The 18,751-nt window shown below is 41.7% G+C and overlaps 1 protein-coding gene across 12 annotated transcripts in view; it reads right to left on the bottom strand.

Moving 5' to 3' along the window:
• Positions 1-1,623: 1,623 nt before the first annotated feature.
• Positions 1,624-18,751, bottom strand: part of WASF1 (WASP family member 1) — a 205,247-nt gene continuing 188,119 nt past the window's right edge. For all 12 annotated transcript variants that reach the window (XM_065590238.1, XM_065590239.1, XM_005287629.5 and 9 more), the window contains 6 exons: positions 17,028-17,181; positions 12,327-12,444; positions 11,353-11,525; positions 8,849-9,028; positions 5,854-6,464; positions 1,624-2,497 (listed from right to left, as the gene is read on the bottom strand). In XM_065590238.1, the coding sequence (XP_065446310.1) occupies positions 2,340-2,497; positions 5,854-6,464; positions 8,849-9,028; positions 11,353-11,525; positions 12,327-12,444; positions 17,028-17,181 (1,394 nt within the window). In that variant the 3' untranslated portion in view covers positions 1,624-2,339. The remainder of the gene's footprint in view (positions 2,498-5,853; positions 6,465-8,848; positions 9,029-11,352; positions 11,526-12,326; positions 12,445-17,027; positions 17,182-18,751) is intronic.

The raw sequence follows: 18,751 nt of genomic DNA on the forward strand, positions 1-18,751 counted from the left end.
ACAATGGAGAACAGGAGGAAGATCCCTACCTGGATGTCGAGGAGTCCTGGGTTTCAGCCAGCCCTGAGGGTGCGAGCAACTGGTCTGATTCATCTGGAGCCCAAAATGAAGAAGGAACTGGCACCAATGGTGGAAATGGTACCGCGAACTGAGTATGCCTCTGCTGTTTCCGGTGGTGCAAGTAGTGTTGAACCCCCAAAGTGGGCAGCACCAACAGTAGGGGTGCTGAAGAGGTTCCAGGTGCTAAGGAAGGACTTTGGCCCAGCTCAGCCCCGCTTTCACTGAATGTGGAAGGGAAACATCAGGATTTGGTGCTGATGGCCCCACAGGTTCAGGGGCTTGCCCAGCCAATGGAGCTATAAACAATGCAGCCCTGGACCAAGGGAGATTGGGACAGAAAGGCAGAGAAGGTCCATTGCTGCCTGATATGCCACCAGCACAAAAGGAACTGGTGCCAGTATTGTGCTCATCAGTACTAGACTCAATGGATGCCCCAGATCCAGAACCAGAGTCAATGGTATAGAGTCTCTGACTTCCCAGCATGGTAGTGTTTGAGGGGACCTACTCCTGTGCACCGGCATTCACACTATGCCAGTCTGTGATCTTTCTGGAGGAGGCAGACAAGTCCCCATGTGACTTGGAGTGGCCATGATCAGTCTTATGTGACCTTTTCCTTGCCACACTCGATGGGCAGCAACTTCTCAATCTCTTCAGAGAGGTACCAGTTGGAGGATGTGAAGTGGCAGCACCCTCAGAACCTGAGGGTGACCTCCAATCTAGCGTAGGCCTTGGTGCTGAAGCAGGCTGCATGGCCTGTTCAAGCAGGTGCTGCATTAGACAAAGATCTCTTGCAACCTGAGACCATTTCATGCATGATTTGCAAATTGAACACTGCTCCTTGAAGTGGGCTTTGCCTAAGCACAGGAAGCATTGAGTGGGGGGAATGCTCCCCCACACAATGGTGAGGGCATCACCAGGGAAATAAACAAAATCTAACACACACTGTACTAAGGGTACTAATTAACTATATATAACTATAAAAAGTCACTACAAAATAAAGAGGTTGCAAGAACACAAACCATACAGAGCTCCGACTCCAGCCACTGGTGGTAAGATGGAACTGAGGGGGGTCAGGGCAGCACTGCCTCATATAGCCAGGGGATATGGCAATGAGATGTGAGCGCTGCCCCTCTATGGGTATTATGAGGCAAAAGTCCCTGGGTCCGGTGCATTGGGCGTGCACACATCTAAGTGGAATACATGGTTGTATCTACTTGAAGAACTCTGAATTGAGTCCAAAATTGCATTGGCTTTTTGTGTATATAGATGTGGCTGACATGCAGTATAAATTAGACCGCGTGAGACATGATTTTGCAATATCATCTAGTTCTCTTTCAGTGTTGTTTCACAGGTTTCTCCCTCAACAAATATATTTGTTCTGATGATTGGTCCCCCCCCCCCCAATATGTACCATAGGTATTTTTGAAAATTTAACCCAAGTTACTTAAAAGCTTAAGTAGTCTTTTTTTATAAGAAGTGATTTAGGCACTTTTGAAAATCTTGCCCTTCAGCTCCTAAGTAATGCCAGAAAAAGGATGACTATATTAAAAAAGCAACAGCTAAGAACATTTACCATTTATTAAACCAAACTGTTATTTTTAACAGTTACATAAGTTACACAGCATGTTTAAGTCAGAAGATTTCACACAGAAAAAATTTAAACTTTTGTATGCAGGCAAAATAGTACCACACGATATGTACCTGGGAGGGAGGGGGAACCTCTAAACATTCAAATAAGGCCATAATTATTTAAAAAACAACAATAAAATATTAAAAGCCCCCAAAGATCTCTTTCCTTTCATTGTGTTCAGTGCTGCTAACTATATGTACCTTTGTAGTGTACAGATGTATATTTTGATAGCTAGGTTTTTAAAAACATTTATCAAAAATGGAATAAGGCTCATTAGTACATACAGCTGCCCTCGGAATTTCAATCTCAGTTACCTTCATTAACTTAAAATTCACAAAGTGCACAGTTAAGATATGCCAAAATAGTGAAACTGCTACTCTACCAACAGCTGCCCATGCTTAATACTTAGTGGTCTATTGGAACAAAATATGTTCTTTCAAGAAAAGAAAAGAAAAGCCACTGTAAAACATTTAGTTTCAAAGATGTGCTAGTAGTTTTCTTGTAAACGGAAAAGTAGAAAAACATGGATTAATGATGTGTAGTGTAAAGAAAAAAAAATACAAAAACCACTAGAAATGACCATCAAATGTTTTCAAAGAACAATCACCACAATGGACATTAGCATTCAGTGTATATCAATGTATCTATTTTACTCCAACCAATCCACTTCATCAAACTCTGAATCATCTTCTGAATCACTGTATTCCACAGCAATGCGGCGAGACAATATAGTGGCAACATCATTCTCAATGCGCTCATGTTTAGCTTCTTGTTCACGCTGCTCTTCGACTTTGCGTAGCTGAATACCTAAATCACAAACATCAGAATAATCATTCTTTGTTCTTATGCATAATAATACTCTGTCCTCCCGCTGTGCTGGCTCCCACCTCCGGCACCTTCGGCTGCTCTCCCTGGCAGCCAAGGATGGGCAGGGAGCAGGCCCAAGCCACTCCGGGTCATTGCTCCTTCCCTGGGGGAGAGCTGGCTGGGGAGGGGCGGCAGCGGCTTCCGTGGACAGGGGCCAACTCCGAGCATGCCAGGGAGCAGGGGGGGCTCTGGCTCACTGAGCCCCGGTCCTGGGAAGCCCAGCATGGGCAGGGGGCAGCCTGCCGTTGCTACAGCCAGGCACTCTCCCAGACAGTTGCTGTGTTGCACTGGGCAATATCCCAGCACAGCCAGAAGTAGCTTTGGCCCCACCCCTTCTGCTTCCCACCTGGTTGGCTGCTGGGGCGGGGGGGGGGGGGGAGGAAGAGGGCAATTGACCCTGCGTGCCCCCTTGAAGCATCGCCTCTGTCTGTTGTGCAGTGCAGTCGAGGCAGCAGTGCCATGGGAGGCCTTTCAAACCCTGACGTCCAAGGTAGCATGTGGCCATGGACCCTTTAAAAGTAACTTCCTACCCATTAGAATTCTTGGCACACATGTCCAGTTTTCCTCATGCCACTGAGTCCTTACAATCAAGAGAATTTTTGCATGCAAAATAGCTAGAGAAAGGGTGGTGATTCGTAGAGTTACTTCTAATGTCACAAAAGCTCATTTAAGTCACCTGAACCGGTGAGCAGATGCGGACCGTAACTTATTAATGATTGTTATAATTATATAACTTCACTTAATTACAACCTAATTGTTTCCAAGTATATAGTATATGCACAATACATTTTAACTAAAGAAATTTGAAGAGTTTGCAAGTCTATTGTTAAAATCATTTGGGTCAAGAAAAGACTGACAAATGTTATGTCGTACACAACTCATTTGAAATTTGATTTTAATGCGAACTCATTAACTGATTAATTTCAGAAAATTCATTCTATACTCAGAGTAAATGTTAGTGTGGGGAGGCTGAATCCCTGCTTTAAGCACAAAATGGAACTCATCCTTAACGATGGAGTGCCGGCCGGTGCCTCCACAATATTAAACAATAAAGATTTCAGTAGGGAGCCTTTGAGCACTCAGTCAGTCTTCAACAGGGCAAAAGTTTAAAAATCTGTTTTTACTCCATTTCCTGTCTCCTAGCCAGGTTTTAATCTGTGACTCTACTCTACTTGTCACCCCCAGGGTTACTTAGTTTCCTTAATAGTGTCTTCTGTAGGATTTTGTCAAAAGCTTTTAGAAACTCAAATGAATTATGCCAGTGTGCTCTCCTTATATGCTTTTTTTGCTGACATGCTCAAATAATTCTAACAGACTAGAGAGGAGGAAAGATTTCCTTTTAAAGAATTCATGCTAGTTATTAGATGTAGGTGTTCTATACCTATGTTTTTAGTTGTCACTTCAATCCATTTACTGATACTAGAGCAAAGCTAACTAGTCTGATTCCCAGGATCATCCCTACCAGTTTTTGTACAGATATATTTATCATTTGTTACCATCCAGTTCTCTGGTATAGTGGCTTACTTCACAGAAAGATTGCATTTGTTTTAAAGCACTTCAATTACTTCATTCTGCAGTTCCTTCAGAACCCTTTGATTTATACTGTTCAGGGTCCTGTTGGTTGAGTAAAGTGAGGTATAAAGAGGTTAAGACAAGTGACTTTCCCTAAGTAACATGATTTGCAGCAGGGAATATAACCCAGGAGTCTCTCCTCTCTCACATCTCTGCTCTAATCAATAGAAAACACTTGCTTATTGTAAACCATGTTATATCTCTAAGTACAAATTCTGCTTTGTATGTTGAAGAGGATGCAGGGAAGCCTCTCCCAGTGTACCTAAAAACACTGGAGAAGGATTCCAACTAGTGTTCAGGGCAGGGGTGAAAGTAACTTAGGACGCTTATCGGTACAGGGCCGGGGCGGCGTCTCGGGCGGAAGTGGCGGGGCTGCGGGGGGTGAGCATCCCCCAGCCACCCTTCTAGGCTGCCTGGCCTGTGCCGCCCCGGGCTCCCGTGTTGATTTAAAGGGCCTGGGGCTCCAGACGCTGCTGCTGCCGTAGCCCTAGGCCCTTTTAAATCGCCGGGAGCCAGGGCAGCTGCTCCCTTCCCTTCCCCCCCGCCCGTCAGCGGCCGAAGGGGTGGGGGGAGGGAGGCAAAAGGGGCAGGAACGTTAACGCACTGCAGGGTCCTTTGCGGCAGCAGCACTTTAATGTTCCTGCCCCTTTTACCTCCCCTGTTGGTGGCCCTGGCAGTAGGAACCCTACCAGCAGGGCCCCTGACAGGGGCAAGGGGCAGCTGACGGTCCTTTGCCGTGGCAGTGCTTTGAGGATCCTTAAAGCGCTGCCACAGCAAAGGAGCATCTTTTAACGTTGCTGCCCCCCCCCCCATCGTTGACCCTGCTGGTACGGACCACCAACAGGGGAGGCAAAAGGGGTAGGGACATTAAAGCAGAGCTGTGGCAGTGCTTTAATATGGGCTGGGTGTGAGCCGGTGGGGGTTCTTACCGGTACACAGTACCGGCCCGCTTTAACCCCTGGTTCAGGGCAGTACTAGAAGAGACCCTATAACCATGCACCAGCATCCCACAGTCCTAAGGGTTCATAGTTAGACCACCAGTGCACATGTTGTGATATGAAGCATCTGCAAGATAGGAGAGCATCAGTAAGGTGCTGCCCCAGAAGGTTCCCCCATCCCTTGTGCTCTCCTGCCTTATATTGGCAAGAGGGTTCTGGGACATACTCTTCCACTAGACCGCTCAGGGTTACAAAACAAAACAAAACCCTTACTGATTTAATCTTTAAAAAAAACCCTGTTGAATATTGTCCTTACATTGTTATTGCACTGCAGTAATGTGTGTGAGAGATGCTTACATAAAAACAGGATCAAATGCCAATCGGTCTGCTCTGCTCTTAGCGAACAGCTTTTGTGAAAAATATTCTTGACAACATTTTTGCTTTCCATACAATTTGGAACAAATGTATCAAGAGACACTCTTCAGATAATTAGAAATTAAAAGATAATCTCCATCGATCATCTAGAAACATGTACATTTCCTTAGCTAACTTTTATGGAGAACTGGTTTTTGCATTCTAAACTACACTCCTGATAGGTGCAATTATGAGTTGAACAAAATTTGTCTACTTGGCAAGCTGCATATTGTACAGAATACAAAGCAGCACCAGATTTAAGATACTCTTGTCAAATCTTTTTTTCCAGAGGTGTAAATTATTCCATCTGTTAAAAGTACATTAATTTTATTAAATTGTTGAGACCAACTTCTGTTGGTGGCCAAACGTTACCTTTTCGTATTGCTTCCAGTAGAACGCTTCTGGCATCGCTGATTACAGGTAGAGTTGATGGGTGGCGTTTGGGTTCAGGAGCAGGAATCACTTGGGATGGTGGAGATGGAGGCATCAGTGGAGCATGAGGGCCAGGAACAATGGTTGTGGGAGGGTGAGAGAGGGTGGCAACTGAGACAGGAGATGAGGGTCGAATGCCAGGGGGAGGCAATGGAGGAGGTGGGGGGGGAGGAGGAAGTCCTTGCACTTCAGCTTGTGGAACTGGCTGAACTGGTACAGTTTCACATACTTGGGCAGCTCTAGTGACTGGAGGAGAGGGCTGTGCTAGAGGTGGTGCAATTGGAGGAGGAGCTGGATGAAGAACTCCAGGAGCAATCTGGAGAGGAGCTGGTGGAGGTGGCACTGCTGGTGCTTGCAAAACAGCTGCTGGAGGTGGTGGTGGTGGAGGTATGGGTGGGGGAGGGGTGGAAGTCATTGCGGATCTCAGTGAAGAAGTTGACAAAGCAGATGGAAGAGGAGGAGGAGGAGGAGGGGGTGTGGGGCTCACAAACACTGGTGTCCTGCCTGTTGCTGGTGACTGAGGACGATTTTCTATCAAACCTGTGGTGGAGCTGAAATACACAATAGGAGGGCAAGTTATTAAAACCACAAAGTGGAAAAACTGGCTAATATAATTAAATTTATATATATTTTTTTGCTTGTTAATATTTAAAGATCAGTAATTAGGGTTATAAATAAAGCTAAATGTATTGATGTGACAACTGCATGGATACTGTAGATCCCCACGAAATCAAATCTACCCAATCTAAAGGCACAGTCTAGTTTTTTTATTGTTTGGGTAGAACATAATCAGCCTTTTTCTTGCTAACCTATACATGTACTCAGGTATTTGCCTGAGTACATTTCATATTTCCTACAGTAAGAAAGATTTTCCCTACACATAGTAGTAAATCCAGAGATTTATTCGAAGTATGAGGACAAGCTCATAGAATGTGGCAGTCTTGATTTCACTGCAGATTTGATAAAATGCAAAGAAGGTACCAATGTGAGATTTCTAAAGATAGCTACAGCACTCGACCCAAGATTTAAGAACCTGAAGTGCCTTCCAAAATCTGAGTGAGACAAGGTGTGGAACTTGCAGAAACTACAGAACCGGAACCACCTTCTGTTGGTGGTATCTGGCTCAGATGATGAAACTGAACATGTCATCAGAATGTTTATCATTTTTACAGTGCAAATATTTGTAATAAAAATAATATAAAATAAGCATTGTACACTTTGTATTCTGTTATAATTGAAATCAATATATTTGAAAATGTAGAAAACATCCCAAAATATTTAAATAAATGTATTAACAGTACAACTAAAACTGTGATTTATTGCAGTTATTTTTTAAATCTCACAATTAATCACCAATTTTTTTTAATTGTTTGAAAGCCCTATTCTAAAGGGACTAATTTTACGGAATGATTAATAAAATTACTTTGAAACTGAGATATGGGTTTAAGTTCATTGATAGGTCCAGTGGTACCATACAAGATCAGTCATGCATAGCTACAGAGGAGTATATCTACACATAAGACACTGTCTAGTTCAGTGACCTTTTCAGTCCTCAGAGACAAGAGATGACTGTAAATGTTTAAGTATAAGGTGCTAGAGGAATTTCTCAATCAGAATACTCAGGTAGGAAAATGTAACACTCATTACAAATGTTAACCCAATAATAGAGGTATATTTCTGTGCATGTTCCTTGGATAGTGAAATACTTTCATTTGGATAGAGATGAAACTATTTTGCTGACGTAACAACATAATCTAGATCTACTCTTGTATATTCCAGATAAAGATAAGGGGAACCCTATACAAATCTAATCCATAAAGTATGACTTTGCTTGGATATGAAGTTACGTGGAAAAATACTGTCAGAGTGATTGGTTTAGATCAGGAGTCGGCAACCTTTCAGAAGTAGTGTGCCAAGTCTTCGTTTATTCACTCTGATTTAAGGTTTCGCGTGCCAGTCATACATTGTAATGTTTTAGAAGGTCTCTTTCTATAAGTCTATAATATATAACTAAACTATTTTTGTATGTAAAGGTTTTTAAAATCTTTAAAAAGAATAATTTAAAATTAAATTAAAATGCAGAGCCCCCCGGACCGGTGGCCAGGACCTGGACAATGTGAGTGCCACTGAAAATCAGCTCGCATGCCGTCTTTGGCACGCGTGCCGTAGGTTGCCTACCCCTGGTTTAGATTGTATCCCAATATTCCATCCCAGTATTAGAAAGGCATAAAGAAGCAAAAAAATAAACTAAGAGAGAAATGTCTATAATTTAATCTATTTTGTAGACTATTGTCTGTCAATGGTTTTCAAACTTATTTGATCCCATCCCCGCTCTTTGTGTCTGTAGTTTACACCCCCTCCTCACCACACAAGTACATATGCTGATTAAAAAAAAAAAAAAACGTGCAACTCTGACTAAATACTAAAACCAGTAAGCCATTGATTCAAATAGAGCCAATGATCCATTGTTATAAGAGCAAGAGCAAAACGCGACTGTGGTCGAAACTTACAATTAAATGTGCAGACTGTTGTAGCAAATGGAATAACATATGGATAGTAACGAACAACTTTGTACAATGCTATGCAAGCTTAACAGAAATCTGTCAAAATGCACAGTGCCATCTGAGAACCTGATACATCTGGAGGAATCAGATTTGCTAGTTATTTGTTGCTGTGGGTAAAATACGCGCAGCACGTTTCTCTCTTCCCCCCCCCCCCCCAAAAGCTTCTCATGTCCCCTAGAATACATTGGACACACACCCCGCCCAGGCCAGCCCTCCACCCAGTCTGAGAACCTCGGGTCTATGTTGCTCTCTGGGCTGAAATCAAGTACAATGATGATACTGCTTGCTTCTTCAAAGCAAAGTGTTGCGTATCTGGACCTTTTTCAGAGATGTACATCAGTTTATTGTTGACTCCAAACTTGACTCCTTACCTAATACAAGGAGGTATAGGTTTCATATCTCCTGCACCATGCATTGGTGGAGGGGGTGGCGGCTCATGTGGTCTGACCAACACTCGCTCCTCAGCTCTGCTCAGAAGTTCAGTCATCTGACTATAGGGTAATGCAGAAAGGGAGTAGGATCCATCCATATGATCCACATATGGCTGAGGTCTAAGACAAAACAAAGGAATTTTTCCACTTAAAAACTGTCTTGCTGATGGTCACAGACATATCCTATCCCCTAGAACTGGAAGAGACCTTGAAAGGTCATCGAGTCCAGCCCCCTGCCTTCACTAGCAGGACCAAGTACTGATTTTGCCCCAGATCCCTAAGTGGCCCCCTCAAGTATTGAACTCACAACACTGGGTTTAGCAGGCCAATATTCAAACCACTGAGCTATCCCTCCCCGCATGCATTAGTAGAAATCATTCATTACTCAGCTCAGCTACTGTATTATACTTTAGTTTGATCTCTGAATTAAATTCCCTTTCTGCACAAGAGATGCCAATCGAACTGTGGTTTTTAATCTTTTCTTTTCCCTTTCTGCCCTACTGCAATTCAAATGTTAAATGTTTTTTCATTGGTAAACCATACAATTCCTATAGTACGTGTCTGTTAGTGTTTATTATTCAGACTTTATTGAATTAAACAAATATAACAGTGTTATTAGAAACAGGTTTACAGTATGAAACAGTCATGTGCCTGTAGTGGTTTGTGATTCACAATCTTTTCATATGCAAACATTATTTTACTACTTTCCTAAATTGTATAGCAATACATCATATATTGTAGTACTTCTAACAGTTTTATAAAACATTTATCAGGGCATTACTGTGTTTGACTGTCTTGTGGACACACAACTTAAAATAGAGTTCAACTGATCTCCCAAACACAATGTTGCAAGCTAATATACTTCAACACGATAACTTAAAGTGTACTATAATGTAGTAGCAGTAAAATGAAGATAACTCATCCAACAGCTTAAAATACACCTCTACCTCGATATAAAGCTGTCCTTGGGAGCCAAAAAATCTTACCGCATTATAGGTGAAACCGCGTTATATCGAACTTGTTTTGATCTGTCGGAGTGTGCAGCCCCGCCCCCCCAGAGCACTGCTTTACCGCGTTATATCAGAATTCGTGTTATATCGGGTCGCATTATATCAGGGTAGAGGTGTACTTCAATCTACTGTTAAAATCAACCCCTGCTTTTGTCTTAAAGATCTGATCCAACACCAATTAAGAAATTTTTACAGATGTAACTGTTTAATTAAAATGTTGATAAAGATCACAATTTCTCTGAAGTCAGAGGAAAAGTGTTTGCAGAACACTTTCTAACTGCTGGTGGTTCTACTGTAGGTTTCCGGATAGTGCTCATGACTGTAATAATTAAGCACAGTATTAGATAGTCACTGTTGATCCTTGGGGCTCTGAGTTTTCAAGTGGTTCTGCAATCACTTTGCTGTGGAATCGGGCATAGACCTGCATGAGGGCTGTGGCAGGGAGGGTGATATACTCATTATGGGGAGCTAACACAGTGGAATACACGTATGTGTTGTTTTTTTTTTCACAGAAGAGCTGCACTTTAAGGAGGGTTTCATCATAACCTGAGTTGTAAATTACACTTGAAACCATTTTTGACTTTTCATTCTACATCGTTGTAAGTAGAGTTTTTACTAGGTCAGAGTTCTCAATAGGCAGGTTCTTTATTTCAGGCACAACATCCTGGATCCTACAGTCTGCAGCAGGCAACTACTATTAATAGGGCTACCAGATAATCTTAAAAATTGTCTTATTTAAAAGGCTGGACAAAAAACAAGCACTCCCTCCAAAACCCCTATTTCTTTTTAATTTTCAAGTTTAATGTTATTTGAGTGTCATCTCTTGCCTAGTGCAGTTCCTCAGTTGGTTACATGCTTTTGGTTTTGCACAAACACCACAGGTATGTTACCTGAAATGCTATTGTCAGTCACCTGCAAAAGTATATTATGAAAAGAGAATTTAGCATGTTAAGGTTTGCAGAAACTTCAATCAAATTCTAGATTCAATCAAGAGTAAATAAGTTCAGTGATCTCATCCAAGTGGATAATTTGTTCACATCACAAAACCACCACATAATACTGGCAGTTTCTGCTCAAGTAAATCAGAAGACTAGAATAACAGGGGTTGTTGTAGGTCAGAACTGAAATACAGTGACAAATCTGTGTGCAAGCCTGCACCAATGATATTAGACTGATAAATGAGTAACAATGACACACACCTCCACATCCCCCATAACAATGAATTCCAGAGATATAAATTATTCTTTAAAATGACAAGATAATAAACCATTTAAAACACCTGGGTGAAAGAACTTCAAAATTCTCTTTTGGTAAAGGCAATTCTGTTATCACCACTGCATTCTGAGTACTGCACCACATATACAGTCATTTACATCATAAATATATTTAGCCCAGGGTAAGATGAATGTCTCAAAATAAAGAAACAAAAGAAACCTTGAGTCAAAATGCGAGGCTGGGCCATTAGCAACTTCAATGTGCTTATGTAAGAGATTAGCGTCATCCTCAGCAAGCTCTGGACCTTGGGCTAACTTCTGCCACTCTCGCCGTCTGTCATGAGGCGCCCTGGGCACTTTTTCCGGTTCATGAGGGCGATCTAGATTCTTCTGCTGTAAGAGTTATGCAAACAAAACAGACAGTCTTTTTAAAGAAAAATGCTTTTAAAATCAGTTACAAAACAGAGAGAGAGAGATCTCGATTCTAGCGCAAGAAAAAAAATTATTCAAACCAGAACAGGAAATGAAGGCATAATAGAGGGAGACACTTCAGTTTATACGATACTTAGCTAAAGAATAACCGAATGATGGTACTAAATTCATTCAAAATCTAAATCTAATCTGGCTTGAAATAGGTCTTAAATGAGATTCTGAATCTGTCTCACATTTGCATTCAACACGATACCATATTTATGCTATGAAATATGTAGGATATAAATGGCAAAAAATAAGCATGTAGCAGTGCTTCCCTTCAGTTTTTTATCCTTTCTTTACAATTAAAATGTTCCCTTTCTACCATATTAATGCTAATTTATAGTCAACATTTCTCAAAAAGGTTCCAAGCAACTTTCTCTATAAAACTGTTGAATTCATATTTTAAAAGAAGACTCCAGAGACCTCCTTGGATTCTTCTTGTATTTCTTGTAAGAGTTTTTTTACTGTTGTGAGGAATTCATAGCATTTGGTAAACCTGCTGTTAACTATGATGAGACAGCATTAAAACCCTGGGCTCTTTTAATGGTGTCTTATTTAAAAGGCAAGGAAAAATTGATTGAATGACATTGAGCCAGTTTCAATATGCTTGAAAAGACTATTTGTCTATGTAAAGAACTGAACTTTTTAAATTGCAGAACCACTAAGTATCATATGAGCAAGCAAACATAACCCACAGCTATTTAGCTTGGAACATAATACCTTCTGCTTTCTCTTTTCCTTTCTCTTGTCCTCGGTGTCCTGCAACATCTTTTCTTTCCATAGATCAAAGAAATATGAAGGATTGGTGTAAAACTTCAAACCTTCTTTTCCGTCATCTCTGAGGTAAATTTATCAAGATAGAACATACTGTTTATTTGGTAGCACATGGGACTAAATGCTGAGGCAATGTAAAGACAGCTTATTCAGGTAGCTGCAGCATCATTTTTAAACACAATAGTCAGGGTTTTTGCCTCAAGTACATTATCAAAAAAATTACTACAACACATAAGTTTACCTGAAGCATAATAATTAGATTTAAAATTATACTAAAGATCACTACACATGTTAAAGATAAATAAATAAGCCTCTCTAACATGGATAGCCAGATTGATTTGGAGACTCACAAAAAACAGAATTGAAAGAAGAAAAGATGATGTGAATTTTACAGGGTAAAGTCTACCTCAATGAAGTCACTTTTTCTCCTGTTGTAGTTTGCTAGAGCATTTTAGGGGTCCCTTTTGGCTTATAAGATCTGCAAACAGCTCTGTTGAGGCTAGGAATCTATGATAGACTAATTCTCCTGCTTTTTGTATTAAACCTTTATGCTGGAAAATCTAGACACCTTGCCTCTGAGGATAACACTGTGGGAGCAATATTTTCTAATCTCTCTTCCTCTGTATGCTCACCTTTTATTATTTCAGTTAGTTATTTCCAGTACTAATACTCTCATGTTGGTGCCTCTAAAACCTTCTCCCCCCCCCATCATTCCTTATCCTTATTTTAGAAATAAGTTTTAATGCTAGTTGTGGGATAACATGTGTCCCGAATAAATGAATCCACTCGCCCTAAATTGTTTTAAAATGTGACTCTAATTTATCTCCCAAAACAGTAAGTACAAGTTGAGGGACCAGTTTTTCATGTAAATAGGCATTCAACATAATTTTAGGAAAGCAACAAACCCTCAGCTCATTTTTTGTACTAACCACAACAGTGTAATCACCTGGTTTTTTTTTTTAAATTAGCTTCTTACTAACTCTCATGTTATATTATTATTATTATCCAATAAATAGAAACCTGTAATGGACTAAAAATCAATGTCTCTTCCATTTTATTATGTGCTCTTTGGCATCAAATTTACCTTGAATGTCAATGTCACAGGAAGAGAATAATTTCTTTCTGATTAATTTTGCTGTATCAAGTCTTAGAATGAAATGTGGTTTTGACTGTGCTCTGCCAGAAACCACTGAACATGGCAACAATGCGCAATCCTTTTGGAATGAGTTTTTCCCTTTTCTCATAGATGCTATTGTGAAATTGGTCACACCATATAAGATTCAAGTCACAGGATTGTATACTCTATACAGTACTCCTTGGCAGAAACAGAATACATCTTAAAAGGAATTTAGCTTTAACTTTACTTCTCTTTTTCAGTACAAACATTGTTTAACAAATCATAGAATCATAGAATCATAGAATATCAGAGTTGGAAGGGACCTCAAGAGGTCATCTAGTCCAACCCCCTGCTCAAAGCAGGACCAATTCCCAGCTAAATCATCCCAGCCAGGGCTTTGTCAAGCCGGGCCTTAAAAACCTCCAAGGAAGGAGACTCCACCACCTCCCTAGGTAACGCATTCCAGTGTTTCACCACCCTCCTAGTGAAATAGTTTTTCCTGATATCCAACCTGGACCTCCCCCACCGCAACTTGAGACCATTGCTCCTTGTTCTGTCATCTGCCACCACTGAGAACAGCCGAGCTCCATCCTCTTTGGAACCCCCCTTCAGGTAGTTGAAGGCTGCTATCAAATCCCCCCTCATTCTTCTCTTCTGGAGACTAAACAATCCCAGTTCTCTCAGCCTCTCCTCATAAGTCATGTGCTCCAGACCCCTAATCATTTTTGTTGCCCTCCGCTGGACTCTTTCCAATTTTTCCACATCCTTCTTGTAGTGTGGGGCCCAAAACTGGACACAGTATTCCAGATGAGGCCTCACCAATGTCAAATAAAGGGGAACTATCACGTTCCTCGATCTGCTGGCAATGCCCCTACTTATACAGCCCAAAATGCCGTTAGCCTTCTTGGCAACAAGAGCACACTGTTGACTCATATCCAGCTTCTCATCCACTGTGACCCCTAGGTCCTTTTCAGCAGAACTGCTACCTAGCCATTCGGTCCCTAGTCTGTAGCAGTGCATGGGATTCTTCCGTCCTAAGTGCAGGACTCTGCACTTGTCCTTGTTGAACCATCCTCAGGTTTTTTTCTGCCCAATCCTCTAATTTGTCTAGGTCCCTCTGTATCCGATCCCTACCCTCTAGTGTATCTACCACGCCTCCTAGTTTAGTGTCATCTGCAAACTTGCTGAGAGTGCAGTCCACACCATCCTCCAGATCATTAATAAAGATATTAAACAAAACCGGCCCCAGGACCGACCCTTGGGGCACTCCACTTGAAACCGGCTGCCAACTAGACATGGAGCCATTGATCACTACCCGTTGAGCCCGACGATCTAGCCAGCTTTCTATCCACCTTACAGTCCATTCATCCAGCCCATACTTCTTTAACTTGGTGGCAAGAATACTGTGGGAGACAGTATCAAAAGCTTTGCTAAAGTCAAGAAATAACACATCCACTGCTTTCCCCTCATCCACAGAGCCAGTTATCTCATCATAGAAGGCAATTAGGTTAGTCAGGCACGACTTCCCCTTCGTGAATCCATGCTGACTGTTCCTGATCACTTTCCTTTCCTCTAAATGTTTTATAATTGATTCCTTGAGGACCTGCTCCATAATTTTTCCAGGGACTGAGGTGAGGCTGACTGGCCTGTAGTTCCCCGGATCCTCCTTCTTCCCTTTTTTAAAGATGGGCACTACATTAGCCTTTTTCCAGTCATCTGGGACCTCCCCCGATCGCCATGAATTTTCAAAAATAATGGCTAATGGCTCTGCAATCTCACCCGCCAACTCCTTTAGCACCCTCGGATGCAGCGCATCCGGCCCCATGGACTTGTGCACGTCCAGTTTTTCTAAATACTCCCGAACCACTTCTTTCTCCACAGAGGGCTGGTCACCTTCTCCCCATGCTGTACTGCCCAGTGCAGCAATCTGGGAGCTGACCTTGTGCGTGAAGACAGAGGCAAAAAAATCATTGAGTACATTAGCTTTTTCCACATCCTCGGTCACTAGGTTGCCTCCCTCATTCAGTAAGGGGCCCACACTTTCCTTGATTTTCTTCTTGTTGCTAACATACCTGAAGAAACCCTTCTTGTTACTCTTAACATCTCTTGCTAACTGCAACTCCAAGTGTGATTTGGCCTTCCTGATTTCACTCCTGCACGCCTGAGCAATATTTTTATACTCCTCCCTGGTCATTTGTCCAATCTTCCACTTCTTATAAGCCTCTTTTTTGCGTTTAAGATCAGCAAGGATTTCACTGTTTAGCCAAGCTGGTCGCCTGCCATATTTACTATTCTTTCTACACATCGGGATGGTTTGTTCCTGCAACCTCAATAAGGATTCTTTAAAATACAGCCAGCTCTCCTGGACCCCTTTGCCCTTCATGTTATTCTCCCAGGGGATCCTGCCCATCTGTTCCCTGAGGGAGTCAAAGTCTGCTTTTCTGAAGTCCAGGGTCCATATTCTGCTGCTCTCCTTTCTTCCTTGTGTCAGGATCCTGAACTCTACCATCTCATGGTCACTGCCTCCCAGGTTCCTATCCACTTTTGCTTCCCCTACTAGTTCTTCCCTGTTTGTGAGCAGCAGGTCAAGAAAAGCTTTGCCCCTAGTTGGTTCCTCCAGCACTTGCACCAGGAAATTGTCCCCTACGCTTTCCAAAAATTTCCTGGATTGCCTGTGCACCGCTGTATTGCTCTCCCAGCAGATATCAGGGTGATTAAAGTCTCCCATGAGAACCAGGGCCTGCGATCTAGCAACTTCTGCTAGTTGCCAGAAGAAAGCCTCGTCCACCTCATCCCCCTGGTCTGGTGGTCTATAGCAGACTCCAACCACAACATCACCCATGTTGCTCCCACTTCTCAACTTTATCCAGAGACTCTCAGGTTTTTCTGCAGTATCATACCGGAGCTCTGAGCAGTCATACTCCTCTCTTACATACAACGCAACTCCCCCACCTTTTCTGCCCTGCCTGTCCTTCCTGAACAGTTTATATCCATCCATGACAGTACTCCAGTCATGTGAGTTATCCCACCAAGTCTCTGTTATTCCAATCACATCATAGTTCCCTGACTGTGCCAGGACTTCCAGTTCTCCCTGCTTGTTTCCCAGGCTTCTTGCATTTGTGTATAGGCACTTAAGATAACTCAATGATCGTCCCTCTTTCTCAGCATGAGACAGGAGTCCTCCCCTCTTGCGCTCTCCTGCTTGTGCTTCCTCCCAGGATCCCATTTCCCCACTTACCTCAGGGCTTTGGTCTCCTTCCCCCGGTGAACCTAGTTTAAAGCCCTCCTCACTAGGTTAGCCAAATATGGAGCTTTAGAATGGCTTTTCTTACCAATGTTAGCTGGGCATAACATTCACAGTAGTATTAACGTTGATGACCAGATTTTGCCATCCTTACTCCACAAGTAGTTTCATTGTTGTGGATGGGACTACTCCGAGATTATGGTACTACTCAACATGAGTAAGGGTGTCAGAATACTGCTATAAGTTACTGGGGGGAATTTTTTCCCCCTGATTTTTCCACACTTACCTGTAAGGGGTGAGTATGTTGAGTGGGGGAGGTTGTTCACAAGTGTCATAAGTCTCCTGCAAAGGAATAGGCAGAGTCTTGCGGTCAAACAGCTGCTGATCTTGAATTGTGGAACTCCGGAAAGCTTTTCTCATTGTAATATCCTGCAATGACACTGAAAGGAGACATCAAAATAAAAAAAGAGTGGCCAACAACACTTGATTTGGTTGCATCTAGCTGATTCATTATATTAATGCTGGAAAACCACTGTGAACTTGTAAAGCATTTTATAAGTGGTAAGCATTACTATTAATAATGATTTGTCATATTAGCACCTTGGTTTTACAGTGGAATATAATGTCATATAGCTTTTAGTGATATAGTCAGACAACATGAAAACATGTATGTTCTGTTGTATTATCAGTGACTTATCACAGGAAACTTTTGCTCACTTGGACTCAGGTTGGTAACAGAATTCCGTTTTCCCAGACAAGTTGACTTTATCCCTGCTGGACCACCACAGCCACAAAAACGTGGTTCTAGATTTCAGAGGTACCTGCTAAAGTTAACCCACGCCATTTCATGATCCTACGGTACAAAAAGCTGGCTCATCTTGACGTGGGGGCTCTTGCCTTTTAGCTCTCCTTAACAGGAATAGGGACAAATTTGCACTCCTAGCATATGCAGCACTGCTGCTGAAGTCCCACTGAAGACACAATTTAGCAAAGCACTTAAGCATGTTCCATTGAAGTCAATGGGACTTACTTGTAAATAGTTTGCTCTCTTCCATTCCATTCCATGAAACCAGTAAAATGTCTAAACAGATTTCTGAATCAGGATGTGACTTTTCAATTTAACTTAATTGCTTGTAACTACCAACATACTTTTAAAAATCCTATAATGATTAGTAAGCAAGATTCAAATAAAGAGAATGGGCAAGAGCCCTGTGTAACAGTGATAAGCTTAAACACTGATTCATAACTAGCATACATGTTTAATAAATCCTTAGCCAATAATCAAAATTAAGGTCAATGTGACATTTTATATTATTATACAACCTTTATGGTTTAAAGAACATAAGGCAGCCTGTGCTACAAGAATTCTTATTAGGAGCCTCAGAAGGTTAATTGAAAAAAATGATGGCCACAGATGACATTTGCACTGCAGGTTCATGGAATAGTTCAACATCACATCTTTCTCCTTCCCTTATTTCCAAACACTCCTTCCACGGCGTCCAGTTGCCTACTTGGCCTTTTCCCCCCCTCCTAACTAATGTCACTTTTTCAGATTTGACAAATAAAAGGAGTACAACCTATACCAGCAAGCTGTGGTGTTTTTTTCTCTTCAAAATAATTCTATACTGCAATAAGGCAAATTTAATCTAAGTAATAAAAAGTTGATTTTGAACAGAACTTTCAATTCTGTCAATATTTAAAGAAACAGATTTGTGTTTCTCCCCTCATCCCCACTAGAAATTTGTTTTTTTTTTTCTGGAGGTCCCGCAGACTCATGCGGACAGGTGATGGAACAGTTTGGTTCAATGACTCTCAGCACCCCTACTATAAAAATTGTTCCAGTATCCCTGCTCACACATTCAAAAATGTCACTCTAGTCTTTTAAAATAATGATTTAAAAGAGTGCATATGATTAAATTTTAAGGGTTTTCTTCAGTCTGATTTTTGTAGCGTATTAGCTAGGGCTGTTGAGATTAAAAATTAATCGCGATTAATCACGCAATTAATCAC

The sequence above is a fragment of the Chrysemys picta genome, chromosome 3, assembly GCF_011386835.1.
Source record: "Chrysemys picta bellii isolate R12L10 chromosome 3, ASM1138683v2, whole genome shotgun sequence".
Lineage (NCBI taxonomy): Eukaryota > Metazoa > Chordata > Testudines > Emydidae > Chrysemys > Chrysemys picta.